This window comes from Somniosus microcephalus, chromosome 21 (assembly GCF_052327205.1).
Source record: "Somniosus microcephalus isolate GS21.2 chromosome 21, FLI_Smic_1.0, whole genome shotgun sequence".
Taxonomy (NCBI): Eukaryota; Metazoa; Chordata; class Chondrichthyes; order Squaliformes; family Somniosidae; genus Somniosus; species Somniosus microcephalus.
In genome coordinates this window covers 77,241,720-77,265,876 of record NC_141007.1, presented here as the reverse complement: position 1 = coordinate 77,265,876, position 24,157 = coordinate 77,241,720, and the positions used below count along the sequence as shown (strand labels likewise).

General features: G+C 48.5%; 1 protein-coding gene across 1 annotated transcript in view; it reads right to left on the bottom strand.

Moving 5' to 3' along the window:
* The window catches only part of LOC147102984 (ran GTPase-activating protein 1-like), a 734,758-nt gene that overhangs the window by 26,120 nt on the left and 684,481 nt on the right, over positions 1–24,157 (bottom strand). The window contains exon 9 of the mRNA XM_085964117.1: positions 9,830–9,914. Coding sequence (XP_085820243.1) covers positions 9,830–9,914 — 85 coding nt within the window. The remainder of the gene's footprint in view (positions 1–9,829; positions 9,915–24,157) is intronic.

The following is a 24,157-nucleotide window of genomic DNA, read 5'->3' as shown; positions in this document are numbered from 1 at the left end:
CCTCCACAGATGGTGTCTGACCTGCTGAGTATTTCCAGCATTTTCTCTCTTTATTCCCTTAATATCCAAAACTCTATCGATCTCGGCCTTGCATATACTATATTCTTACTTACGGAGCCAAGGTGGATAGATGGTGTTAAGATACAGATCAGCCATGATCTAGTTAAATGGCGGAACAGGCTCGAGAGGCTGAACGGCCTCCTCTTACTCCTATCACCCAGTAGGGAACGTTGGGATGGAAAAGCTATGGGGCTGATTGCGGCTCAGTGCTTTCACTTCCAGTGCTGGTCTTTATTGCACCATCTGAAAAACCTGCGCAAGCTGGGCAACTCTTTTCCATCATCGAGTGCACGCTCTGGGGAAAGGTGGCAGTGGGATGTTTAGTGCCTCTTCCTGTGGGCGTGTTCTAGAAACTCACGCAGCCTACCACGGATTGGCGATACTTTTTTCCATTTATGAAACCGCTGTTTAATCTTTTACTCTAACTCCTTTGAAGGATCCTTCAGCTGCTGCAGCCCGTGCTAGGTTCTGAAAGGGGCCTGCGCTCTCTCTCCCGCTTCTGAAAAGATTAATGCCTCACCTCATTAAGCTATTGGCTTTACAGAGTGACGTCTTTTGCCTTTAAAAAGATGATGATAAATCTTTCAGCTCCTCGAGGCAATCAACCATCAGTCCAAGAACATTAATAAAACCCTTTGGTGATAATCTGTGAAGCATTCCAGCTAAAGAGCATCTCCGGTTGCCATCTCTCTTTTGGCGCTTCAGGAGCAGTTTTTAAGTCATGATTAAGAGGTGCGAATGACATGCAAACCCTCATCAAACATCCACAGCTGGGGGGTGCAGCCAAAGCGCACTAAAACTATCACCCCACTCTCTGGAAACAAGAGGCCATTTGTGTATATCTGTCACATTATAAAAAGCATAATTTTTTTCCAGAAATTGTGAAAAATGACTTAACTCCAAGAGACCTTAGCAGTGCTCAGTGTGGAGCTAATTCCAATCTCTGAGTCCAACAACTCCAGCCCGCAGAAATCCTGCTGCAAGCTTAATTTTAACAGATACTCCGCCAAAACAAAGTGACAATGACGTTACCAAGAAAAGCTTCATCCAAATCATGGACTTGCCGGGATGGCGGTAAAGCAATGAATAATTCCCACTGAAACGTATAAAATTCTTAGTGGGCTTGACTGTTTCCCCGGTTGGAGAATCTAGAACCAGGGGTCACAGTCTCAGAATAAGGGGTCGGCCATTAAAGACTGAGATGAGGATGAATTTATTCACTCAGAGGGTTGTGAATCTTTGGAATTCTTTGCCCCAGAGGGCTGTGGAGGCTCAGTCGTTGAGTATATTCAAGGCTGAGATCGATACATTTTTGGACTCTAGGGGAATCGAGGGATATGGGGATCGGGTGGGAAAGTGGAGTTGAGGTGGAAGATCAGCCATGATCTTATGGAATGGTGGAGCAGGCTCGAGGGGCCGAATGGCCGACTCCCGCTCCCATTTCTTATGTTCTTATGTAATTCCGTCTGATGTAGTGGACTTGAGGCAGAAGGCGGCATTTTCTGGTGGTGGATCTGTTATAGACGGTTAACTTTTTTGAACCACTGCTCTCGCCGCTTCCTGTGATCCACGCTTAACGCCATGCTCTGCCACATGCACACTCTCAAGGTCTCTCTTCAGCAGCACCCACTCACTCTATCTCACAGCTGTCCTGGTCCGCAGTTCCATTTCATCTTTCACCTCATCGGATGCTTTAACACAGAGGCCTAGAAATTCATTAAGGCGCTGCCAGCTTTGCGCCCAGTTAACGCCTAAAGGGTGAGTTTGCGCCAAAAATGAGTTTGCGCAGATATTCAGCGCAGCGGTATTGGCGGCAGTAGCCATTAGCGCTGCGCCGGCACCGATGATGTCATCGGTGTGCGCAGTGCCCCGGTTCCGCCCCGAAACCGCGCCGATCCCCATATTTAGTTGCGGCCGCCTCCTCCGAAGCGGCCGCAAACAGCGACCAGAAAACGGGGCCGTCCTGCTGCCTTAGTGGGGCGCTTTAAAGTGGAAGGTGCGGCCGGCCGCTTTTGCGGCGGCCGCCTGCCCGCACCTCCTTCCCCGGCCTCCTCCACCACCCCCCCGCGGCATTGCCGGCTGCTTTCCGCGAGTCCGGCACTTCTCCGTGGTGCCGGGCTCATTTGCCGGCACAATCCAGCGGCGATCTCCCCGTTGCAGGCAGCTCCCCCTTAAGAGAAGGAGGAGGCCTGCAGTACCGCAGCCTGCCGCTCCGCAGCGCCTGGCGCAGCGGCGCCAAGAGCGCTGATATTCAGTGTCAGCGCACCAAGCGGAGGCGGGCACACCCTGGTATAGCGCCCGCTTCCGAATTGGGGCGCTAACAATGAATATCTGACGATCGCTATAGGCTTCCCGCCCAGCGCTAACTTTTGGGTGCTAGGCAGCTGGCGGGGCCATAGTGAATTTCTAGGCCAGAGACTTTTTTTGTTCCTTTCAGGTGTCAAGGCCCAGTTCTGACGAAGCGTCATCGACCTGAAATGTTAACTCTGTTTCTCTCTCCACAGCTGCTGCCTGACCTGCTGAGTGTTTCCAGCATTTTCTGTTTTTAGTACACAATTAACTGTGATTTCTTGCTCCAACTGCTAGCTTTAACAATCTGTTTATTGGCAATAATTGGTACTTTGCCTTCAATAACACACTTAAAAGGCTTTTCTCATAATCTCTCTCTAATATAATCTGCAATCCCAGCACGAGCTGCATTGGACTGAAGAACCATCAACATTAAATCTACTTAGACTTTGTAAATCCAATAGAATGAGATAGTGAATGTTCAACTTTGCAATACAGCAGACTGTGAAAAACCTTCTCCTTCACCAACTGATCAAACCATGGACGCTTGTGGTCTGCTAGGGGCATATGGGGCCAGTGGAACATTAGAAAACTGTATTCACTTGTGGGTGAGCCCAAAACAAGGGGGCATAAATATAAGATCGCCACTAACAGCTCAAATAAAGAATTTAGGGGGAATGTCTTTACACAGAGAGTGGTGAGAATGTGGAACTCGCTGCCAGGTGGAGGGGTGAAGCAGAGGGGAGGCGAGACGCAAACATGAGGGAGAAGGGGATAGAGGGACACGGGGGCAGGGTGGGGATAGAGGGATACGGGGGCAGGGTGGGGATAGAGGGATACGGGGGGGTGGGGATAGAGGGATACGGGGGGGTGGGGATAGAGGGATACTGGGGGGTGGGGATAGAGGGATACTGGGGGGGTGGGGATAGAGGGACACGGGGGCAGGGTGGAGATAGAGGGATATGGGGGGTGGGGATAGAGGGATACTGGGGGGGTGGGGATAGAGGGATACTGGGGGGGTGGGGATAGAGGGATACGGGGGGGTGGGGATAGAGGGATACTGGGGGGTGGGGATAGAGGGATACTGGGGGGGTGGGGATAGAGGGGCACGGGGCAGGGTGGGGATAGAGGGATATGGGGGGGTGGGGATAGAGGGATACTGGGGGGGTGGGGATAGAGGGATGCTGGGGGGGTGGGGATAGAGGGATACGGGGGGGTGGGGATAGAGGGATACTGGGGGGTGGGGATAGAGGGATACTGGGGGGTGGGGATAGAGGGATACTGGGGGGGTGGGGATAGAGGGACACGGGGGCAGGGTGGGGATAGAGGGATATAGGGGGGTGGGGATAGAGGGATACTGAGGGGGTGGGGATAGAGGGATACTGGGGGGTGGGGATAGAGGGATACGGGCAGGGTGGGAATAGAGAGATACGGGGGGGGTGGGGATAGAGGGATAGGGGGCAGGGTGGGGATAGAGGGATACGGGCAGGGTGGGAATAGAGAGATACGGGGGGGTGGGGATAGAGGGATGGGGGCAGGGTGGGGATAGAGAGATACGGGGGGTGGGGATAGAGGGATACGGGGGGGTGGGGATAGAGGGATACGGGGGGGGTGGGGATAGAGGGATACGGGGGGGGTGGGGATAGAGGGATACGGGGGGGTGGGGATAGAGGGATACGGGGGGGTGGGGATAGAGGGATACAGGGGGGTGGGGATAGAGGGATACGGGGGGGTGGGGATAGAGGGATACGAGGCAGGGTGGGGATAGAGGGATGCGGGGAGGTGGGGATAGAGGGATACGGGGGGGTGGGGATAGAGGGATATGGGGGGGTGGGGATAGAGGGATACGGGGGGGTGGGGATAGAGGGATACGGGGGGGGTGGGGATAGAGGGATACGGAGGGGGTGGGGATAAAGGGATACGGGGGGGTGGGGATAGAGGGATACGGGGGGGTGGGGATAGAGGGATACGGGGGGGTGGGGATAGAGGGATATGGGGGGTGGGGATAGAGGGATACGGGGGGGTGGGGATAGAGGGATACGGGGGGGGTGGGGATAGAGGGATACGGGGGGGTGGGGATAGAGGGATACGGGGGGGTGGGGATAGAGGGATACGGGGGGGTGGGGATAGAGGGATATGGGGGGGTGGGGATAGAGGGATACGGGGGGGTGGGGATAGAGGGATACGGGGGGGGTGGGGATAGAGGGATACGGGGGGGTGGGGATAGAGGGATACGGGGGTTGGGGATAGAGGGATACGGGGGGGTGGGGATAGAGGGATACGGGGGGGTGGGGATAGAGGGATACGGGGGGGTGGGGATAGAGGGATACGGGGGGGTGGGGATAGAGGGATACGGGGGGGTGGGGAGAGAGGGATACGGGGGGGTGGGGATAGAGGGATACGGGGGGGTGGGGATAGAGGGATACGGGGGTTGGGGATAGAGGGATACGGGGGGGTGGGGATAGAGGGATACGGGGGGGTGGGGATAGAGGGATACGGGGGGGGTGGGGATAGAGGGATACGGGGGGGTGGGGATAGAGGGATACGGGGCAGGGTGGGGATAGACAGATGCGGGGGGTGGGGATAGAGGGATGCGGGGGGGTGGGGATAGAGGGATACGGGGGGTGGGGATAGAGGGATACGGGGGGTGGGGATAGAGGGATACGGGGGGGTGGGGATAGAGGGATACGGGGCAGGGTGGGGATAGACAGATGCGGGGGGGTGGGGATAGAGGGATGCGGGGGGGTGGGGATAGAGGGATACGGGGGCGTGGGGATAGAGGGATACGGGGCAGGGTGGGGATAGACAGATGCGGGGGGGTGGGGATAGAGGGATGCGGGGGGTGAGGATAGAGGGATGCGGGGGGGTGGGGATAGGGGGATACGGGGCAGGGTGGGGATAGACAGATGCGGGGGGGTGGGGATAGAGGGATATGGGGGGGGCAGGCAGGGTGGAAAGCGATAATTAGAAGGGAGGAGGTTTGTGCGGAGTATAATGACTGGCACAAACCAGTTGGGCCAAATGGCCTGTTTCCGCGCTGTAGATTCTATGTTATTCTATATAACACTCTGTGAATATCCACTTTCTTAATGTTCCAAGTTATGTGAATTATTGAAGTTTTCAGATGTTTATTTTTTGACATAGGTTTAAGCTGTTGGAGTTCATGTATTCTTCTACTGTCATCTACTGGAATCTGCTGTGCTTGCTCTGGTTTCTGTTTAATTAATCAATACCAATAATACCCTGGTCAGCTCTGCTGTGAAATGTCCTCTCGTTCCCCCTGAGCTCCAATTCCCCGTCCTACACACTCTCCTTTCTTCCTCCCTCACTGCGGTGAAACCAAGACGCATCGCACCATCTCCCAGTCTAACTCATTCTTCTCTGCTAATTGCAGTTTCAGGATTGTAAACAGTGGTGTTTAAGTTTAATAAACAGTCCACTTAGTTTCCGCATTTTGTCTATTTGGGGAGTGGGTCTTTGTCCACAATACGAAGTCACCATGTTCCTCACACTGCAATCCTTACAAGTAATCCCAGGCAGTCGAACACTTCATAGCTTCTGATTTGCATCGCCTGCAACATGCCATTCTGCACTGGGACAGGGCTGGTCCAGTGCTGTATTAAATATCGATCCCCATTTTGACACGCCCATAGCCTGTCCAGATTGACAGGGCATGGACGTCTCTTGTTTCATGAGGGTAGATTTTATCCAAGTTACAGATGTGGGATTATTCATGCGCAGGAATACCCAGTGGTACCTGGATTCAAGGTCATCAATGAATAAAAGAAAGAAAAAATGAAAGGACAGGTGGGTATATATAGCATATCTGCACCCGGTAGATGAGTGTACGTGCAGAGGGTTGTTGTGATCTGGAACGCTCTGCCTGAAAGGCTGGTGGAATCAGATTCCACAGGAACTTTCAAAAGGCACTTGGACATGTACTTGAAGAGGATTAACTTGCAGGGCTCTGGGGAAAGAGCGGGGGGGGAGTGAGACTACTTGGAAGCTCTTTCAAAGAGCCAGCACAGGCACGATGGGCCGAATGGCCTCCTTCTGTGCTGTAAGATTCTATGATTCTAACATGGGCAAAAAACAAGACTTCTACAGACGGTCCAAGGACTGCGATGGTTGGGACACGATTGACGAATGGAAAGAGCTAGAATACCTTCCTCCCTCCATAAACTTAATCTCATCCAAAACTCTGCTGCCCGTATCCTAACTTGCACCAAGTCCCGTTCACCTGGTTGAGCGACGCCTCGATTTTAAAATTCCCATCCTTGTGTTCAAATCCCTCTATGGCCTCGCCCCTCACTATCTCTGTAACCTCCTCCAGCCCCACAACCCTCCGAGATCTCTGTGATCCTCCAATTCTAGCCTCTTGCGCATCCCCGATTTGAATCGCTCCACCATTGGCGGCCGTGCCTTCAGCTGCCTGGGCCCCGAGCTCTGGAATTCCCTCCTTAAATCTCTCTACCTCTCTCTCCTCCTTTAAGACGCTCCTTAAATTCTACCTCTTTGACCAAGTTTTTGGTCATCTGCCCTAATTCCTCCTTATGTAGCTTACTGTCAAATTATGTTTGATAACGCTCCTGTGAAGCACCTTGGGACGTTTTAGTACGTTAAAGGCGCCGGATAAATACATGTTGTTCGTGCCCTGGAGCGAGAGGCTGAGGAAGGCCAAGGAAACGTTGGATAGACAGTGTCCAAGAGTGACTTGTCACAGAAAGGGATACAGCAGACTGAAGTGGCCAGGCTAGCTCAGAACTGACAACAGTGGAGTGAATCCATTGGGCCCACCGTCACAGCTGGGCTGATGACGGGAATTCTGTAGTGGTGGTATTCCCTCTACACCATGTCGAAATCATTTATGTAAATGGAAAACAGCAGAGTGCAACACAGACCCCTGAGGGTCAACCTTTGCTACATTTCATAATCTGAGAAACATACTTTATAAATTCAGTTATTTCCTTGAAGAAATCGATTAGTCCAGCCTGATCTGCCCTTTACAATTCCATGTTTACTGCCCTTAATTAGCCCACACCTTTCAAAGTCTTACACTTCAAAAGGACTTAATTGGCTGTAAAGCGCTTTGGGACGTCCTGAGGTCGTGAAAGGTAGGTTATAAATGCAAGTCTTTCTTTCTAGTGAATATATTATCCTTTTTCATAGTCTCTATATGAGCATGAAGGCATAGACAACTCATATAGTCCCAGACCAGTGGATTGTACCCTCTTACGCATTAAGCACTATCCATGTGCAGGAGCTGAGGTATAGGCGAGCCGTACAGTACAAGACTGGAGTGTATGGCACTCTTATACCCGGGGTATGCTGTACATAAGCTGACACTGAGGCCCATATGAGCCTTAATCATAGAATCATAGAAATTTACGGCACAGAAGGAGGCCATTCGGCCCATCGTGTCCGCGCCGGCCGGAAAAGAGCTCTCCAGCCTAATCCCACTTTCCAGCTCTTGGTCTGTAGCCCTGTAGGTTACGGCACTTCAAGCTCATATCCAAGTACTTTTTAAATGTGATGAGGGTTTCTGCCTCTACCACCCTTTCAGGCAGTGAGTTCCAGACCCCCACCACCCTCTGGGTGAAAAGAGTTCTTCTCAACTCCCCTCTAATCCTTCTACCAATTACTTTAAATCTATGTCCCCTGGTTACTGACCCCTGTTTTAAGGGAAATTGGTCCTTCCTATCCACTCTATCTAGGCCCCTGATAATTGTATACACTAAGGTACCAGACCAGAGTGTATGGTTTCCTTTTACAGGTACATGGAACACACTGTACAAGCAGAGGAGCTAACACTGAGACGTGAATTGTACAATGCTAAGCAGGAGTGAATGGTTTCTTTTCCCTCCTGTCTACTGTGTATGTATCGGAGTTGACACAAACAAATCAAAGCTACATAGGAATGAATTGTTCCTTTTTTACTCCGTGTTTACTGTATGTGAACAGGAGCTGACAGTGATGCACACACAAGCTGCACAGCACCAGACTGCAATGAGTTGTTCTATTTAATTAGTGCATACTGTACAAGTACAGTATCCTGGCAGACACAAATGAGCTGTATTGTGTCGGACGGGATGAGTGATTCCTTTCACCTGGCGTATAATGAAAAATCTCACAGCAAATCTTTTTTTTCTCTTAAACATCTTCTGATTCTACTGTTGGCCAGAGAAGAACAACTGTGTTAATTGGAGCTTTCTCTGAAGGCCAATAGGCTAATTACCAGATTACTGTGTTCCTGATGATTTGATCCTATTCATCAATGGTCCCAATGAGAGACAGTGCAGTGAATTGATTTGGAAAATGCAAAACTGAGAACTGCCGTTGGTTTTAAAGACAGCATTGCTTCAAACGACTGCATAGTGTGGCAAGTGAATGTGAAATACTGGAGAATATGTGGAGGGGCGCTCAGCACATGGGTCTTGTTTTTCAAAGCACTGTCGGGTAAATGATACTGCGCTACTGCCATGGGAGCCTCTTACTAACATACAAAACTGACATAGAAACATAGAAACATAGAAGATAGGAGCAGGAGTAGGCCATTCGGCTCTTCGAGCCTGCTCCGCCATTCAATGAGATCATGGCTGATCATCCAAACTCAGTACCCTGTCCCTGCTTTCTCCCCATATCCCTTGATCCCTTTAGCCTTAAGAAATATATCCAACTCTTTCTTGAATATATTTAATGAACTGGCCTCCACCGCCCTCTGTGGCAGAGAATTCCACAGGTTCACCACTCTCTGGGTGAAGAAATTCCTCCTCATTTCAGTCCTAAATGGCTTACCCCTTATCCTCAGACTATGACCCCTGGTTCTGGACTCCCCGGCCATCAGAAACATCCTTCCTGCATCTAGTCTGTCCAGGCCTGACAGAATTTTATAGGTTTCGATGAGATCCCCTCTCAATCTTCTAAACTCCAGTGAGTATAAGCCCAATCGACACAATCTCTCCGGGCAGGAGTAGACCAGCTGGTCCCATCAAGCCTACCCCTCACCTCATCATGGCCAGAGCATCGTGACTAAACTCCTCCTTACCTTCCTTAGCCATGTACTCACCTGGGAGAGGCAAAAAAAGCCATTGTCTCGCTCGATGGGAGCACAGACCAGAGATTGGTCACGTAAGATCAAGGGCCAATTCTGCTACCCACTGAGGGTGGCTCTGTGCTGGAGGGGAAGGGGAATATCAGACACCAGGCAGGAGTTGGGAGAGGAGTTCTGAGAAGTGAACACAGATGTGCTGAAGGAGAAAGGCTTCATAAAGGCTCTTGGAGCTGCAGAGAGATACATCAAGGTGCAGGGCTTAGGGAAGGAGCTCCAGATTTTAAGGGCTAAAAGTTCTGTTGCTAATGGCAGAGTGGGGGAGGGATATTTTTAACATCTTATGATTTAAAAAGAAATGAAAAATGATTTTTTACTTGTAAAGCATCAAAACCAAAAAGACAATCATGCAGCAGTCAACACTTGGCTTACCTTAGTGAGCACAGCACAGCTCCCATCTGCAAGGACTCCAACGTGTCACGTAACAGCACACAGCCCTCATGGCCCAGGCAGTTTCCTGAAAGAGAAACTTAATGAAAAGGTCCATTTTCTCTCAGTGTGTACGACCATGGCCTCCGAGGACGGTGGTCCTGCTCACGGGCTCAATGGCCTGCGCTGTTCATTGAAATGCAGAATTCCCCAGCTGGGGAACTGAGTCAGCCAGAGCTCTAATTTACCCCCGAGGTGTGACAGTAGGGCAGCCCCAAGCCCCACTGCATTGCTCAATAACTATCTCCTTATTTTAGTAAAACTCTGCTCACCGCAGTGTGATTTAGTTACAAGCTGAAATAGGTTTGTTGCGACTTCAGTTACAAGCTAAACAGCCATTTCCTATTGCTAGATGTGATAAGACCATTGTGTGCACTCTGGGACCAGTGTGGAACTGTACACACCAACTAAACTGCTCAACGGCAGCTCGAGAAACATCTTTCTATTCGGCACTTTACAGCCTTCCGGACTCGACTCTGAGTTCAAAGATTTCAGATCATAACCACTGCCCCCATTTTTTCGGACAGCAGCTGTTCTGATATTCCCATTTACACCTCCTCTAGTCTAAACCCATCCTTTTGTTTCTTTTCTTGTCCCATTACCAAATTCAAATTCAAATCACTTTATTGGCATGACAAGGTACATCTTATGTTGCCAAAGCACCGAAAAAACATTTATGGTTGAACACATCAATGCAGATCTATCCATACAGTGTATAAACAGATATATCCCTGTGTGTATAAATATACACTCATATAATATGCATATAATCTTTTCTTAGGTTTAATGGTTGTCCCTCTGCTTATGGCAAGCTGTAACATAGTTTGCCGCTAAAGTTACGCAATTTCTCTGTTCCCCTAATAGGTATGGGAGTTTTTGGTCGTCATTCAAATTTTTGAATTCAGGGCATATGTTTATGAATTTTGGGTAGAAATTCCCCCTTATGCCCTGATAGTTTCCACAAGCTGTGAGGAAGTGTATCTCTGTCTCCACCACTCCCTGACTGCAGTGAGAGCATATCCTGTCCTCTCTTGGCAGCCAGGTCTGCCTGTGTCTGCCTTTTTCAATGGCCAGGCTATGCTCACTAAGTCTGTACATAGTCAAGGTTTTACTCAATTTGCTATCTTTTGCCGTGGTCAGGTATTCAGCCATCTTTTGTCATTTAATCTCTCCTGCCTTCTACCCTATCACAGACTGTCCCTTTTGTTCTTCCCCCCCTCCCCCCTGCCCTGCCCCTGTACTCGCTTAAACCTGTTACATCTCTAACTTTTTCCAGTTCTGATGAAAGGTCACAGACCTGAAACAACGGCCCATATTTTCCGATTGCAGGCCTCCCGCGGGCGGAGGGCTGCGATCTGGAAAAATCTGTGCCTAGACCGGAGGGCTCCCGGGAGGCGCAGAGTTCCGCTGCTGGGCCTCTCCAAACTGCCGGTGCACAGGGCCCACGTATCCCAGAGGCGCAGGCGGTTCGCAGCGTCCCTGGGATCACGTGGGCCATGGGGAGCCAATCACAGAAGGGAATCTCCCTTCATACATTTGACAGGAAGACCTATCAAATATATGAATGGAGATCACCCCAAAACATAGTAAAACTTCAAATACATTTTTTTTTAAATCACATTTTTAAAATGACTTGAAATTACATAAATTAACTATTTTAAACAAAAATTTAAATTTTGAAGAAAATAATTAAAGTTTTTAACGGGGCTAAAAATAAACTTACCTTTTTTTTAAAGTATTTTTAAATGATAATTCAGTGGGAAAATGTTTGTTTTTACTTTTTTCAACTCTTATCCAGGAGCAGAGGAGGCTGAGGGGGGACATGATTGAGGTGTACAAAATTATGAGGGGCATAGATAGGATGGATGCTGTGGAGCTTTTTCCCTTAGTAGAGGGGTCAATAACTAGGGGGCATAGATTCAAGGTAAAGGGCGGGAGGTTTAGAGGGGATTTGAGAAAGAACTTTTTCACCCAGAGGGTGGTTGGAGTCTGGAACTCACTGCCTGAAAGGGTTATGGAGGCAGAAACCCTCACAACATTTAAGAAGCATTTGGATGTGCACTTGAAATGCCATAGCATACAAGGCTACGGGCCAAATGCTGGAATATGGGATTAGATTAGGCAGGGCTTGATGGCCGGCGCGGACACGATGGGCCGAAGGGCCTCTATCCGTGCTGTATTACTCTATGACTCTATGACTCTAAAAGCAGGCCTTACTCCTACTTTTAACAGGCGCAAGAGTTGTAAGTGTTTTCTGCGGGCGGAGGGTCTCCAAAAAACAGAACTGTCCGCCCGCAGAGGCCCTTCTCCAGGGCAGCCGGAGGGTCTGTCAAGAGCTTTCTTGACAGATCGGAAATGCCGGTTTCCAGCGCACGCACAGTGCATGCCTGAAACCGGCATTTCCGATGTCCCTACGGGTGGGTACACAGCCTGTACTCACCCATAGGGATCGGAATATCCGGTCTAATAACTCTGTTTCTCTCTCCACAGACCTGCTGAGTATTTCCAGCATTTTCTGTTTTTATTTCATTTCTGAACAGACTGCATATCCTGCTTTCTTACATTTTACATCGAACGTCTTGGGGTACCTCTGAAATTTTACTTCTGTATTTCATGCAAAATATTTGGCAGTTTGAACAATGGTGCCCCAGCAATGAACTCATTTATGAATTACTCTGCACTGTACCTATAGTAATCTGGGATGTAATGTTTAAGTTATCCACCAGATGGAGCCAAATATTAAGGGTTCACATTCACCAGTTTTTAAGGTAATGGGTCATGTATTCAATGTCCTGGTACACCAGTTAACACGGTAATGTGGCATTGCATTATGGGTATGACCCAGAGGTTCGGCCTCCATCTTGTGGTCGTGCAGTAAGAAATGTGCCTTGCCTGCAGCCTGTAAGAGATGTTTCTCTGCTACACCGTATAAATAACCAGTTGGGTTTTGTTCCTAATATCTCGCTTCTCTCAGTTTCTGACCTTACCACTCGGATATCACAGTACCCTTCCCACAATCACTCTTTCAAATGACCAGAGATTGACAAGGTTTATCCTCCCGGGAGAAGGGAACTAGAGGGATGGGGAAATGGGGTGATGCAGAGTTAGACAGTGGGCTTTGTCCTCTGGGACACTCAAAGCAGGCACAAGATGGCAATTCCACTCAGAGAGGCTGGAGAGGGAGTGGCCTCCTTTGCTCGATTTTAAAATTCTCTACCTTCTTTTCTAATCCCTCCATGGCCTCGCCCCTCCCTATCTCTGTAACCTCCTACAGCCCTACAACCAATATTCCCTGTAAGCTGCTCTTTGTTCTGTGTGGCCTGTTACCTTTAATGCGCGATCTCTTAAAATTTCTGCGCAGTATTTACAATGTAAAAGCCGATGAGCGGCCTGTGAGGACCTTTCCCATTACTGCGCGGCCACACAGCTTAGAGGGAACATTGCCTACAACCCTCTGAGATCTCACTGCTCCTCTAATTCTGGCCTGTTGCGCAGCCGTGATTTCCATCGCCCCACCATTGGTGGCTGTGCCTTCAGCTGCCGGGGTCCCGAACTCTGGAATTCCCTCCCTAAACCTCTCTGCCTCTCTCTCCTCCTTCAAGACGCTCCTTAAAACCGACCTCCACCTGTCCTAATATCTCCTTATGTGGCTCGGTGTAATATTTCATTTGCTAATGCTCCTGTGAAGCGCCTTGGGATGTTTTACTACGTTAAGGCATTATATAAATGCAGGTGGTGGTTGTTGTTGATGATGATTATGGAGCGCTGGTTAGGCCGCTCTACGTAGAGAGTTTCACTGGTGAGGCTTGTGCAATGAGCCCACTGGAACTTGCATATGGCACCGGATCCCCATGTCGGTAACAGGGCCCCATTAGCTTGTGTTAATGAGGTGATTGCATGTTTCTGGTGAATGCCTCGGTTGTTTATTCCCTGGCCTGGGCCAGAATTGTGAGCGGGATGGGCGTTAGCACCAATGGGGCGACAAGACTTAAAAAAAATATAAGTGATTTTGACCTCGCTACCGCCGAAACACGAGGGATCAAACTCGGCCCCACAGTGTAAACGTGCCTTTTCACCGGTTAGTTTACAGAACGGACTGAAACCCAGGACAACAAATAACTTCAGCAGTGACAAAGCAGTGTTCGTCAGAACATCAGCCTGAAACAGGTCATCTGTTGTATCCGTGTGTTAATGGAGACACTGAATGCAGGAATTGGTTTACAGGTGTTTACTGGACAAAGTCTGGAGGTGAACTAACAGATACAAGACACTATACAGGCTTATATAGCCCGAGTGGCCATTACCGGCATTACAGTACACAGGGGGCTCTTAAAGGCACATACACCACATCATCGACCTGAAATGTTAACTCTGTTTCTCTCTTCACAGGTGCTGCCTGACCGGCTGAGTGCCTCCAGCATTTTCTGTTTTTATTTCAGATTTCCAGCATCCGCAGTATTTTGCTTTTGCAGTGGGGAAAGAGTTAAATGGACATCGCGGGCAGTTTCACTGAATGGTGTAATAAAGACAATAATCTCAGTAGTAAGCTTTTTCTAAGTTGCTGAACTGGCAGTTGAGACAACCTAGCCGGACATGGAACCATAAGAGGCCTAGAGGATGTAAGTTCTGTTCTGTTCTGGCAGGAAAGTAAAACAATGAGTTGGAAGTAAAGAGGCCTAGAGAGGCAGAAAAGGAGGACAATGAGTCAGAAGTACAATGTTGATGAGACCCCATCTGGCATAAACAAAGGTCATAGGTGCAACAACAGCTTGGGGGATAACGGACATATACTTTTCCGATAATAAAGGCGGTACTTTAATGTAACACAGCATAGGCAACCAATCAGTGAAGATGCATACGGGCCAAGGTCCAATCAGGTGGCAGGAATGAATTTTGAATGAGCTGGACATATGCATTGTAATGTATAAAAATGTAGTGTTTGCTGTAACAATTTGGAGAAGTCTGGCTAAGACAGAGCAGACTGTCTCCCCACCGGTGCAATAAAGACAACTTGACTATCGATCTAAAACCTTGTGTCGAGTGTTGGTTTAAAATACTCCACAACACTTTTGACAAAATAATATCCTTCATGTTTCATGGGTGACACAATCTGGCAAACGAAACAGGTGAAATGGGACGTTGATACAAGAAACATAACGGGCTGGAATTTGCTGGAAAAATAACGGTGTGTTAACGTTGCGCGCCGTTATTAATGTGCACATCAGCCGGCAAGTTCAGGGGATTAAGAGATGCGCCGTAAGCTGCGAATCTCCAGAACTTGCTGGTCGATTTACGCCGCTCCTCTGTTTGATTCGCTCAATCGCCATCTTGCCCTTACCCTCCCCATTATTTTTAAGAGCTTGCTGATTTTGCACATTAATTGCTCGTTAAACTCGCCGCAGGAAGTTAAGTCTGGTTATTAACAGTGTAAGTACCCTTTCAACAACGTGATAATTGTTAATGACTGCCAATCAACCTCTCTGGCCCAGAAAGGAACAATTTCAACTGTGGAGGCTCATTCCTTCAGGTATTGAAGTGTTCTTAGAGATTTTAAAAATGTCAAATTTTTAATTTTTACTTTCTGTCTTTTTTCTCTCTCTCTTAATCCGATCTTTCTTTCCCTCTCTTTCTTTCCCTTTCTGTACCTGATTTGACTCTAATTCACCCGATTTCCTTCTCCGTCATCCCTCTGTTTCTCTCTCAATCTTTAAATCTCATGGGTTAAGGAGATAGACTGTTGGTCCCACCGTTCACCGAGCTCCCAGATGCCCCGTAGCCCTCGCCTCGCCGTTATCAGCTCGCACTTCCAGCAAGTTATTGCGGAATTTTTGTTTTGAGTTGAAGGGTGCAGGAAAAGTCTAAGTAACGGGGCGCAACGTGAGATGCTCACTCCAGCAGTTTGAGCAATCATATCAAAAAAGACTTGCATTTCTCCAGCGCCTTTCACGACCACCGGACGTCCAAAAGCGCTTTACAACCAATGAAGTACTTTTTTTTGAAGCGTAGTCATTGTTGTAATGTAGGAAACGCAACAGCCAATTTGCACACAGCAAGCTCCCACAAATAGCAATCTGATAATGACCAGATAATCTGTTTTATTGATGCTGATTGAGGGATAAATATTGGCCAGGACACCGGGGAGAACTCCCCCACTCTTCAAAATAGTGCCATGGGATCTTTTACGTCAACCTGAGAGAGCAGGCGGAGCCTCAGAAAGATGGCACCCCTGACAGTGCTGCATTCCCTCAGTACCGCACTGGGAGAGTCAGCCTAGATTTTTGTGCTCAAGTCTCTGGAGTGAGACTTAAACCCACAACCTTCTGACTCAGAGGCGAGGGTGCTGCCCACTGAGCCACGGCTGACACTCACTAGAGGGCGTTTATGTGGCAGAAGCTGCAGACAACAACACACCTGCAGGGTCTGTATCACCTGCCAGGCACAATTCATAAGAGAAATTAGAAATTAGTGGATGCTTTCGTGTTTGTAAAACTGCAACCAGTTACAACTGGGCCAGTAGGAACATATGAAGCAAAGGAGAGGTAGATACACCACCAATGAGGAACTACTAAGGACAGGGGAGAACAATGAATCCAGGCTCCGCAGTTAGCTAGTCAAAGGACTTGCATTAAACTCGCATCTTTTGAAGTGAAGTCACAGTTGCTTTTGTGGGCAAGCACAGCAGCGGATTTGAGTACAGCAAGGTCCCACAAATAGTAAATGAGTTAAGTGACCAGTTAATCTGTTTCTGGTGATGTTGGTTGAGGGATGAATGTTGTCAGGATACCGGGGAGAACTCCCCTGCTCATTGCTGAATAGTGCCGTGGGATCTTTTACGTCTACCTGAACAGACAGACACCTCATGAAGGTGGCACCTCTGACAGTGCGGTACTCCCTCAGTACTGCGCTGAAGTGTCAGCCCAGATTGTGTGCTCAAGTCTCTGGAGTAGGGTTTGAACCAAAGTGACACTCAAAGAAAGAAATCAATTTGCTCCAAATATGTATTTTTTTAAGAAAGATTAGCTTGCACATATCCTTCACACACCAGGGGGGCGATTTCCCTCGGATACGTTCGGCGCTAAACAGCCTCTGAGGTGGCCAAGATGGGGTCTTAAGCTGAAACGCTGGTTTAACATAGAAACATAGAAGATAGGAGCAGGAGTAGGCCATTCGGCCCTTCGAGCCTGCTCCGCCATTCAATGTGATCATGGCTGATCATCCAAACTCAGTACCCTGTCCCCGCCTTTTCCCCATATCCCTTGATCCCTTCAGCCTCAAGAAACATATCCAACTCTTTCTTGAATATATTTAATGAACTGGCCTCCACCGCCCTCTGTGGCAGAGAATTCCACAGGTTCACCACTCTCTGGGTGAAGAAATTCCTCCTCATTTCAGTCCTAAATGGCTTACCCCTTATCCTTAGACTATGACCCCTGGTTCTGGACTCCCCGGCCATCAGAAACATCCTTCCTGCATCTAGTCTGTCCAGACCTGACAGAATTTTATAGGTCTCGATGAGATCCCCTCTCAATCTTCTAAACTCCAGTGAGTATAAGCCCAATCGACACAATCTCTCCTCATACGTCATTCCTGCCATCCCAGGTATCAGCCTGGTGAATCTTCGCTGCACTCCCTCCATGGCAAGAACGTCCTTCCTCAGGTATGGTGACCAAAACTGCACACAATACTCAAGGTGCGGTCTCACCAAGGCCCTGTACAACTGTAGCAAGACATCCTTGTTCCTGTACTTGAACCCTCTTGCTACGAAGGCCAACATACCATTTGCCTTCTTAACCGCCTGCTGCACCTGCATGCTTACCTCGCGTTTAGCGCAAGATGCCATCTTGGTAAAGGGGTTGAAGCGCGCGCTAGGAACATCTGCCCGGAGGATCGTTAAGGGGTTGATTGCCACTTAAATTGCCCAGTAGCGCCCATTAACGAGGCTGCATGACATTTGGTGGATAGCGCTGGACCTAATGCCCCCTGCTAACAGCGACCAGCTGATTGGGAGTAGTGCTACTTAAAGGTATATCGCCTTTTACTGTTCACTTGCTGCTGGAGGTTTGAAGAGGACCTCAAACACATCGGGGGACTTTCTGGGACAGTTTGTCAAGACTTCAACAACACTATCAACATTTATTCCAGAAATTCTCTCAGGACATCACCTAAAAAGAGTAAGTGCTGTGCTACTCCACTTTATAGGAGTCACCAGGAGAAAGGGAGTGCTTGGTCATGGGCATCTTGCTAAGGGTCCCCCCTCAGTCTGGACGAGGAATGGGAGGAGGTCATGAGGCCAGGCAGAGCAGCACCAGCTGCTGCAGGAGAGAGGGACAGGAGGGCCAGGTGGCGCCCTTCCCCTCCTGGGGGTACAGGACATCCCTCCGCCTCGGGACCTCCTCCACCAGGACCTCCAGTGTGGCGACTGACAACCTGTGCACCCCTGATCTTCTTTGAAATGGTGCTGTGGGATCGTTTACAGCCATCTGACAACAGGGCAGATGGGGCCTCAGTTTAATGTGTCACCGCCGACTGAGCCACGGCTAACATCTTTAACATGACGTTAAAGGGACCAGCCAGATAAGCACCGCATGTCCTCTGGACTACGAATAAGCAATGCTAGTTTAAAAGCGATCCAGAGCTAGCACATTATCTTCAAGTTAAGAACTACAAGTCCTGCCAGTCAGGTTTTATATTGCACAAATCTGGCTGTCAGTGCACTAAACTAAACCCAGGGGCGATGGTGGCCAGTTGTGCTACATTCAAATTCTGGGATGACATTCAAGAAAAGAATACCTACAGTTCATATATATGTACATCACAAAACAGCCAAGGATTTTTTTTTAATAAAGAAACCTATTGGGAAAGGTGCAATTATCTTCATGTTTTTTCAGCCCATCACTGGTCATTGTCTTAGGTCTTATCACAACAAGCGATAGGTGAAATGCTTCAGGCAAAGAGGCCTAAACTCCAGCTTTACAAGCCCACAGCAAGGGACATCTTTCTGGAGACAGTGCAATAAGAGTAGGTAGAAGGCTGGGGCGGAAAGTAAATACTGTGGCATGAGTCTTGCTTTGCCAGTATTGATACAGCAGTAATGTATTGTTAATAGCTGCTGTTTTCATCTATTTTATGTCTACGGTGGCATCTAGAACCAATACTTTTACTTGAATGAAATATCTGTGACCTTTTTGCAGAAATTCTGTGAGCAACTTGATATTCCTGATATGGATTTACAATTCTTCAACACTAAATCATGAAAGGAAAGAGTGCAGATTGAATCTCGAGCCTTTCAACAACACCAACAACTATGTGCATTCATATAGAAAGAAAGAACTTGTATCTCTACAGCACCTTTCGCCACCTCAGGACGTCCCAAAGCACTTTACAACCAATGAAGTACTTTTGAATTGTGGTCACTGTTGTAATGTGGGAAACGCGGCAGCCAATTTGCGCACAGCAAGCTCCCACACACAGCAGTGAGATAGATGACCAGATAATCTGTTTTTAGTGAAGTCGGTTGAGGGATAAATATTGGCCCCAGGACACCGGGGAGAACTCCCCTGCTCCTCTTCAAAATAGTGCCATGGGACCTTTTACGTCCACCTGAGAGAGCAGACGGGGCCTCGGTTTAACGTCTCATCCGAAAGACGGCACCTTCGACAGTGCAGCACTCCCTCAGTGCTGCACTGGGAGTGTCAGCCTGGATTTTTGTACTCAAGTCTCTGGAGTGGGACTTGAACCCACAACCTCCTGACTCAGAGGCGAGAGTGCTGCCCACTGCTAGATGGGGGTGCAGAGAAGATCCACAAGACTGGTCCCTGGTGTTAGAGGTTTGAGTTATGATGAAAGACTGTTGAGAGGCGATCCTATGAGATGTATGAGACAGTAAACTGTGTGGCAAAATTACCCTAAATTAAGATTAAGGAAAGCAAATTTAGGACTGACTTCTGGAAGTTCTTTTTGGACAAAAGCACGTTCAGGACTCTGGGCACAGCAATGGAGGCAAAACCCTGGAATAATTTCAGGGACAATTAGATGCTGCATGGGTGAAAGGACAGGGTGGGGGGAGGCTGTAGGGTCCTGGAGTTAGATATCAGACGAGCTCAGGTTCGAGCTTGAATGTGCTACCCTCCACAGTCAAATATCCTCCCAATACGCTGGGGGAGTAATTCATTTGAGTGGTAGCACAGGCCAGGCGATAGCTAATCAGTAGGCAGTTTTACACTATGCCCGGTTTCCAGTGAAGTCAGTGCAGGTTCACTAGTGCCCGTCTTCGCGCTCTCTCAGAAGTCCAATTTCACCCCCTCTTTATCCTGGATTACACCTGAGAGAAGTCGAATTTGACGAGACGAGGTATCAGAGAATGGCTGGCACCCGTAAAAGTCAGCACCTCTCCAAGAGAAAATAAATCCCTGAGCAAAGGAGTGCAGCTCGGAACAGAGTGCTAAGATGTGAGTTTGGTGAGTGAGGGAGTGAATCTTAAAGGTTAATCTCTTTTTTTTTATAAAATCTAGTCTTGTGTGCTTGCAATTAGTATTTAACGGGAAGGGGAAGGGGAAAGGGAAGTGTTCTTTTCTTTTTCTATCTTTGTCAGCTTCCAAGAGAGCAGGAGCTAAAAATCTGCACGAGAGAGGACAGAGAACCAGTGGGAGTTCGGCTTTGTGACAACGCCCCCCCCCCCCCCAACCGTATCTGGAGAAATATAAAAGTGCGGTTTAAACAGATGCTGCGAGTTGGGAATTGGTTCTTACTTTACACCAAGGAAAGAGTCCGAGAGTGGGAGCAGTCAAACAACAACAACTGCGAAACCGCTAACGTGACGTCACAACCAGGGAAGGAGCTGATTGGTAAGTAGGACCTGGTGAGTATTTCTGCAGCCCAGTCGTTAAAGTCAAAGTAAGGTCTCTAGTTTAGAGTAAGTAGTGTTTAAAGTGAAGCAAGGTCCCTAGTGTATTTAACATTCTTCAATTTAAAGGAAGTAAAGGGAGTAAATTAAGGGTAGGATATGGCAGGGCAGCTCGGCTGTGTGGAGTGCTCCTCCTGTGCTATATGGGAAGTCAGGGACACTTTCGGTGTCCAGGGCGAACACATATGTAGGAAGTTTCTCCAGCTATAGCTACTCGAAATCCGCATTTCAGAGCCGGAACTGCGGCTGGAGTCACTGTGGAGCATCCGCGAAGCTGAGATCTTCGTGGATAGCACGTTTAACGAGGTGGTCACACTGCAGGTAAAGGGTGCACAGGCAGACAGGAAATGGGTGACCGCCAGACAGAGTAAAAGAACTAAGAAGGTAGTGCAGGAGTCCCCCGGGTCCATCTCCCTCTCTGACAGATTTTCCGTTTTGGATACTGCTGGGGGAGATGGTTTCTCAGGGGAATGCAGCAAGAGCCAAGTCCGTGGCACTATGAGTGGCTCAGCTGCCCAGGAGGGGAGGAAAAAGTGGGAGAGCAATGGTGATAGGGGATTCTATCGTAAGGGGAACAGATAGATGTTTCTGTGGCCGCAGACATGACTCCAGGATGGTATGTTGCCTCCCTGGTGCCAGGGCCAAGGATGTCACTGAACGGCTGCAGGGCATTCTGAAGGGGGAGGGCGAACAGTCAGAGGTCGTGGTTCACATTGGTACCAACGACATGGGTAGAAAGAGGGATGAGGTCCTGCAACAAGAACTTAGGGAGCTAGGTAGCAGATTAAAAAGCAGGACCTCAAAGGTTGTAATCTCTGGATTACTCCCGGTGCCACGTGCTAGTGAGTATAGGAATTGGAGGATAGAGCAGATGAATACGTGGCTGAAGAGTTGGTGCAGGACGGGGGGCTTCAGTTTCCTGGATCATTGGGTCTGCTTCTGGGGAAGGTGGGACCTGTACAAGTCGGATGGGTTGCACCTGAACCGGAACGGGACCAACATCCTTGCGGGGAGGTTTGCTATTACTGTTGGGGGGGATTTAAACTAACTTGGCAGGGGGATGGGATACAGAGTGGAGCTATAGTAGGGGGTGATGCACAGCCAAACATAGAGGAAAAAACAAGTCAGTCTGGAAGGCAGAGCAAATATGTAACGGCACAAGGGAGTAGGGCAAGGCTGGATGGCATTTATTTTAATGCAAGGAGTTTTGCGAGTAAGGCAGATGAATTGAAGGTGTTGATGAACACATGGGAGTATGATATTGTTGCTATCACAGAGACAAGGTTGAGGGAGGGGCAAGACTGGCAGCTCAATATTCCGGAGTATAGAATCTTCAGGCGAGACAGAGGGGGGTGTAAAAGAGGAGGGGGTGTTGCAATGTTAATCAAGGAGTCAATTACTGCTGTAAGGAGGGATGATATCTTACAGGTTCCGCTAATGAGGCCATATGGGTAGAACTTAAAAACAAAAAGGGGGAAAGCACTTTGCTGGGAGTGTACTATAGGCCCCCAAACAGTCAGGGGGAGATAGAGGAACAGATATGTAGGCAAATCTCAGAGAAGTGTAGAAATAATAGGGTAATAATAGCAGGGGATTTCAACTCCCCCAATATTAACTGGGATAGTCAGAGTATGAAAGGCTTAGAGGGTGCGGAATTCTTAAAGTGCATCCAGGAGAGCTTTTTGAGCCAGCATGTAGAAAGTCCAACAAGAGAGGGGGTGATACTAGACCTAATTCTAGGGAATGTAGCCGGGCAAGTGGTAGAAGTGTCAGTAGGAGAGCATTTTGGTGACAGTGACCATAATTCGGTGAGATTTAAGGTAGTATGGAAAAGGACAAAGATGGACCAGAAATAAAGGTTCTAAATTGGAGGAAGGCCGATTTTAATATGATAAGGCAGGATCGGGCCAAAGTGGACTGGGATCAGCTACTTGTAGGAAAATCCACATCAGAGCAATGGGAGTCTTTCAGAAAGGAAATAGAGAGAGTACAGCGCCAACATGTTCCCATAAAGGGCAAGGGTGGGACCAATAAGCCCAGGGAACCCTGGATGTCAAGGGATATACAAGAATGGATTAGGAAAAAAAGGGAGGCTTTTGGCAGATACAAAGGACTAAAAATAGTGGAAGCCCTAGAGGAGTATAGAAAGTGCAGGGGGGTACTTAAAAAAATTAGGAGAGCGAAGAGGGGGCATGAAAAAACACTGGCGGGCAAAATAAAGGAAAATCCCAAGGTGTTTTATAAGTATATTAAGGGCAAGAGGATAACCAGGGAAAGCGTAGGGCCCATTAGGGACCAAAGTGGCAATTTGTGTGTAGAGCCGGAAGATGTAGGTGAGGTTTTAAATGAATATTTTGCATCTGTGATCACTATAGAGAAGGATGATGTAGGCATAGAAATCAGGCAGGGGGATTGTGATATACTTGAACAAATTAGTATTGAGAGGGAGGAGGTACTAGCGGTTTTAGTGGGCTTAAAAGTGGATAAATCCCCGGGCCCAGACGAGATGTATCCCAGGCTGCTGTGTGAGGCAAGGGAGGAGATTGCAGGGGCTCTGACACAAATTTTCAGAACCTCTCTGGCCACAGGGGAGGTGTTAGAGGACTGGAGGACAGCTAGCGTAGTACCATTATTCAAGAAGGGTAGTAGGGATAAACCAGGTAATTACAGGCCAGTGAGCCTAACATCAGTGATAGGGAAATTATTGGAAACAATTCTGAGGGACAGAATTAGTCTCCACTTGGAGAGGCAAGGATTAATCAAGGATAGTCAGCATGGCTTTGTCAGGGGGAGATCATGTCTAACCAATTTGATTGAATTTTTCAAGGGGGTGACGAGGTGTGTGGATGAGAGTCGTGCAGTTGATGTAGTCTACATGGACATTAGTAAGGCTTTTGACAAAGTCCCATATGGGAAACTGGTCAAGAAGGTAAGAGCCCATGTGATCCAGGGCAATTTGGCACATTGGATCCAAAATTGGCTTAGTGGCAGGAGGCAGAGGGTGATGGTTGAAGGTTGTTTTTGTGACTGGAAGCCTGTGTCCAGTGGTGTACCGCAGGGATCGGTGCTGGGTCACTTGCTGTTTGTAGTGTACATTAATGATTTAGATATGAATGTAGGAGGTATGATCAGTAAGTTCGCAGATGACACGAAAATTGGTGGAGTGGTAAATAGCGAGGAGGGAAGCCTCAGGCTACAGGACGATATAGACGGGTTGGTCAGATGGGCAGAACAGTGGCAAATGGAATTTAACCCTGAAAAGTGTGAGGTGATGCATTTTGGGAGGACTAACAAGGCAAGGGAATACACACACAATGAATGGTAGGACCCTAGGAAGGACAGAGGATCAGAGGGACCTTGGTGTGCAT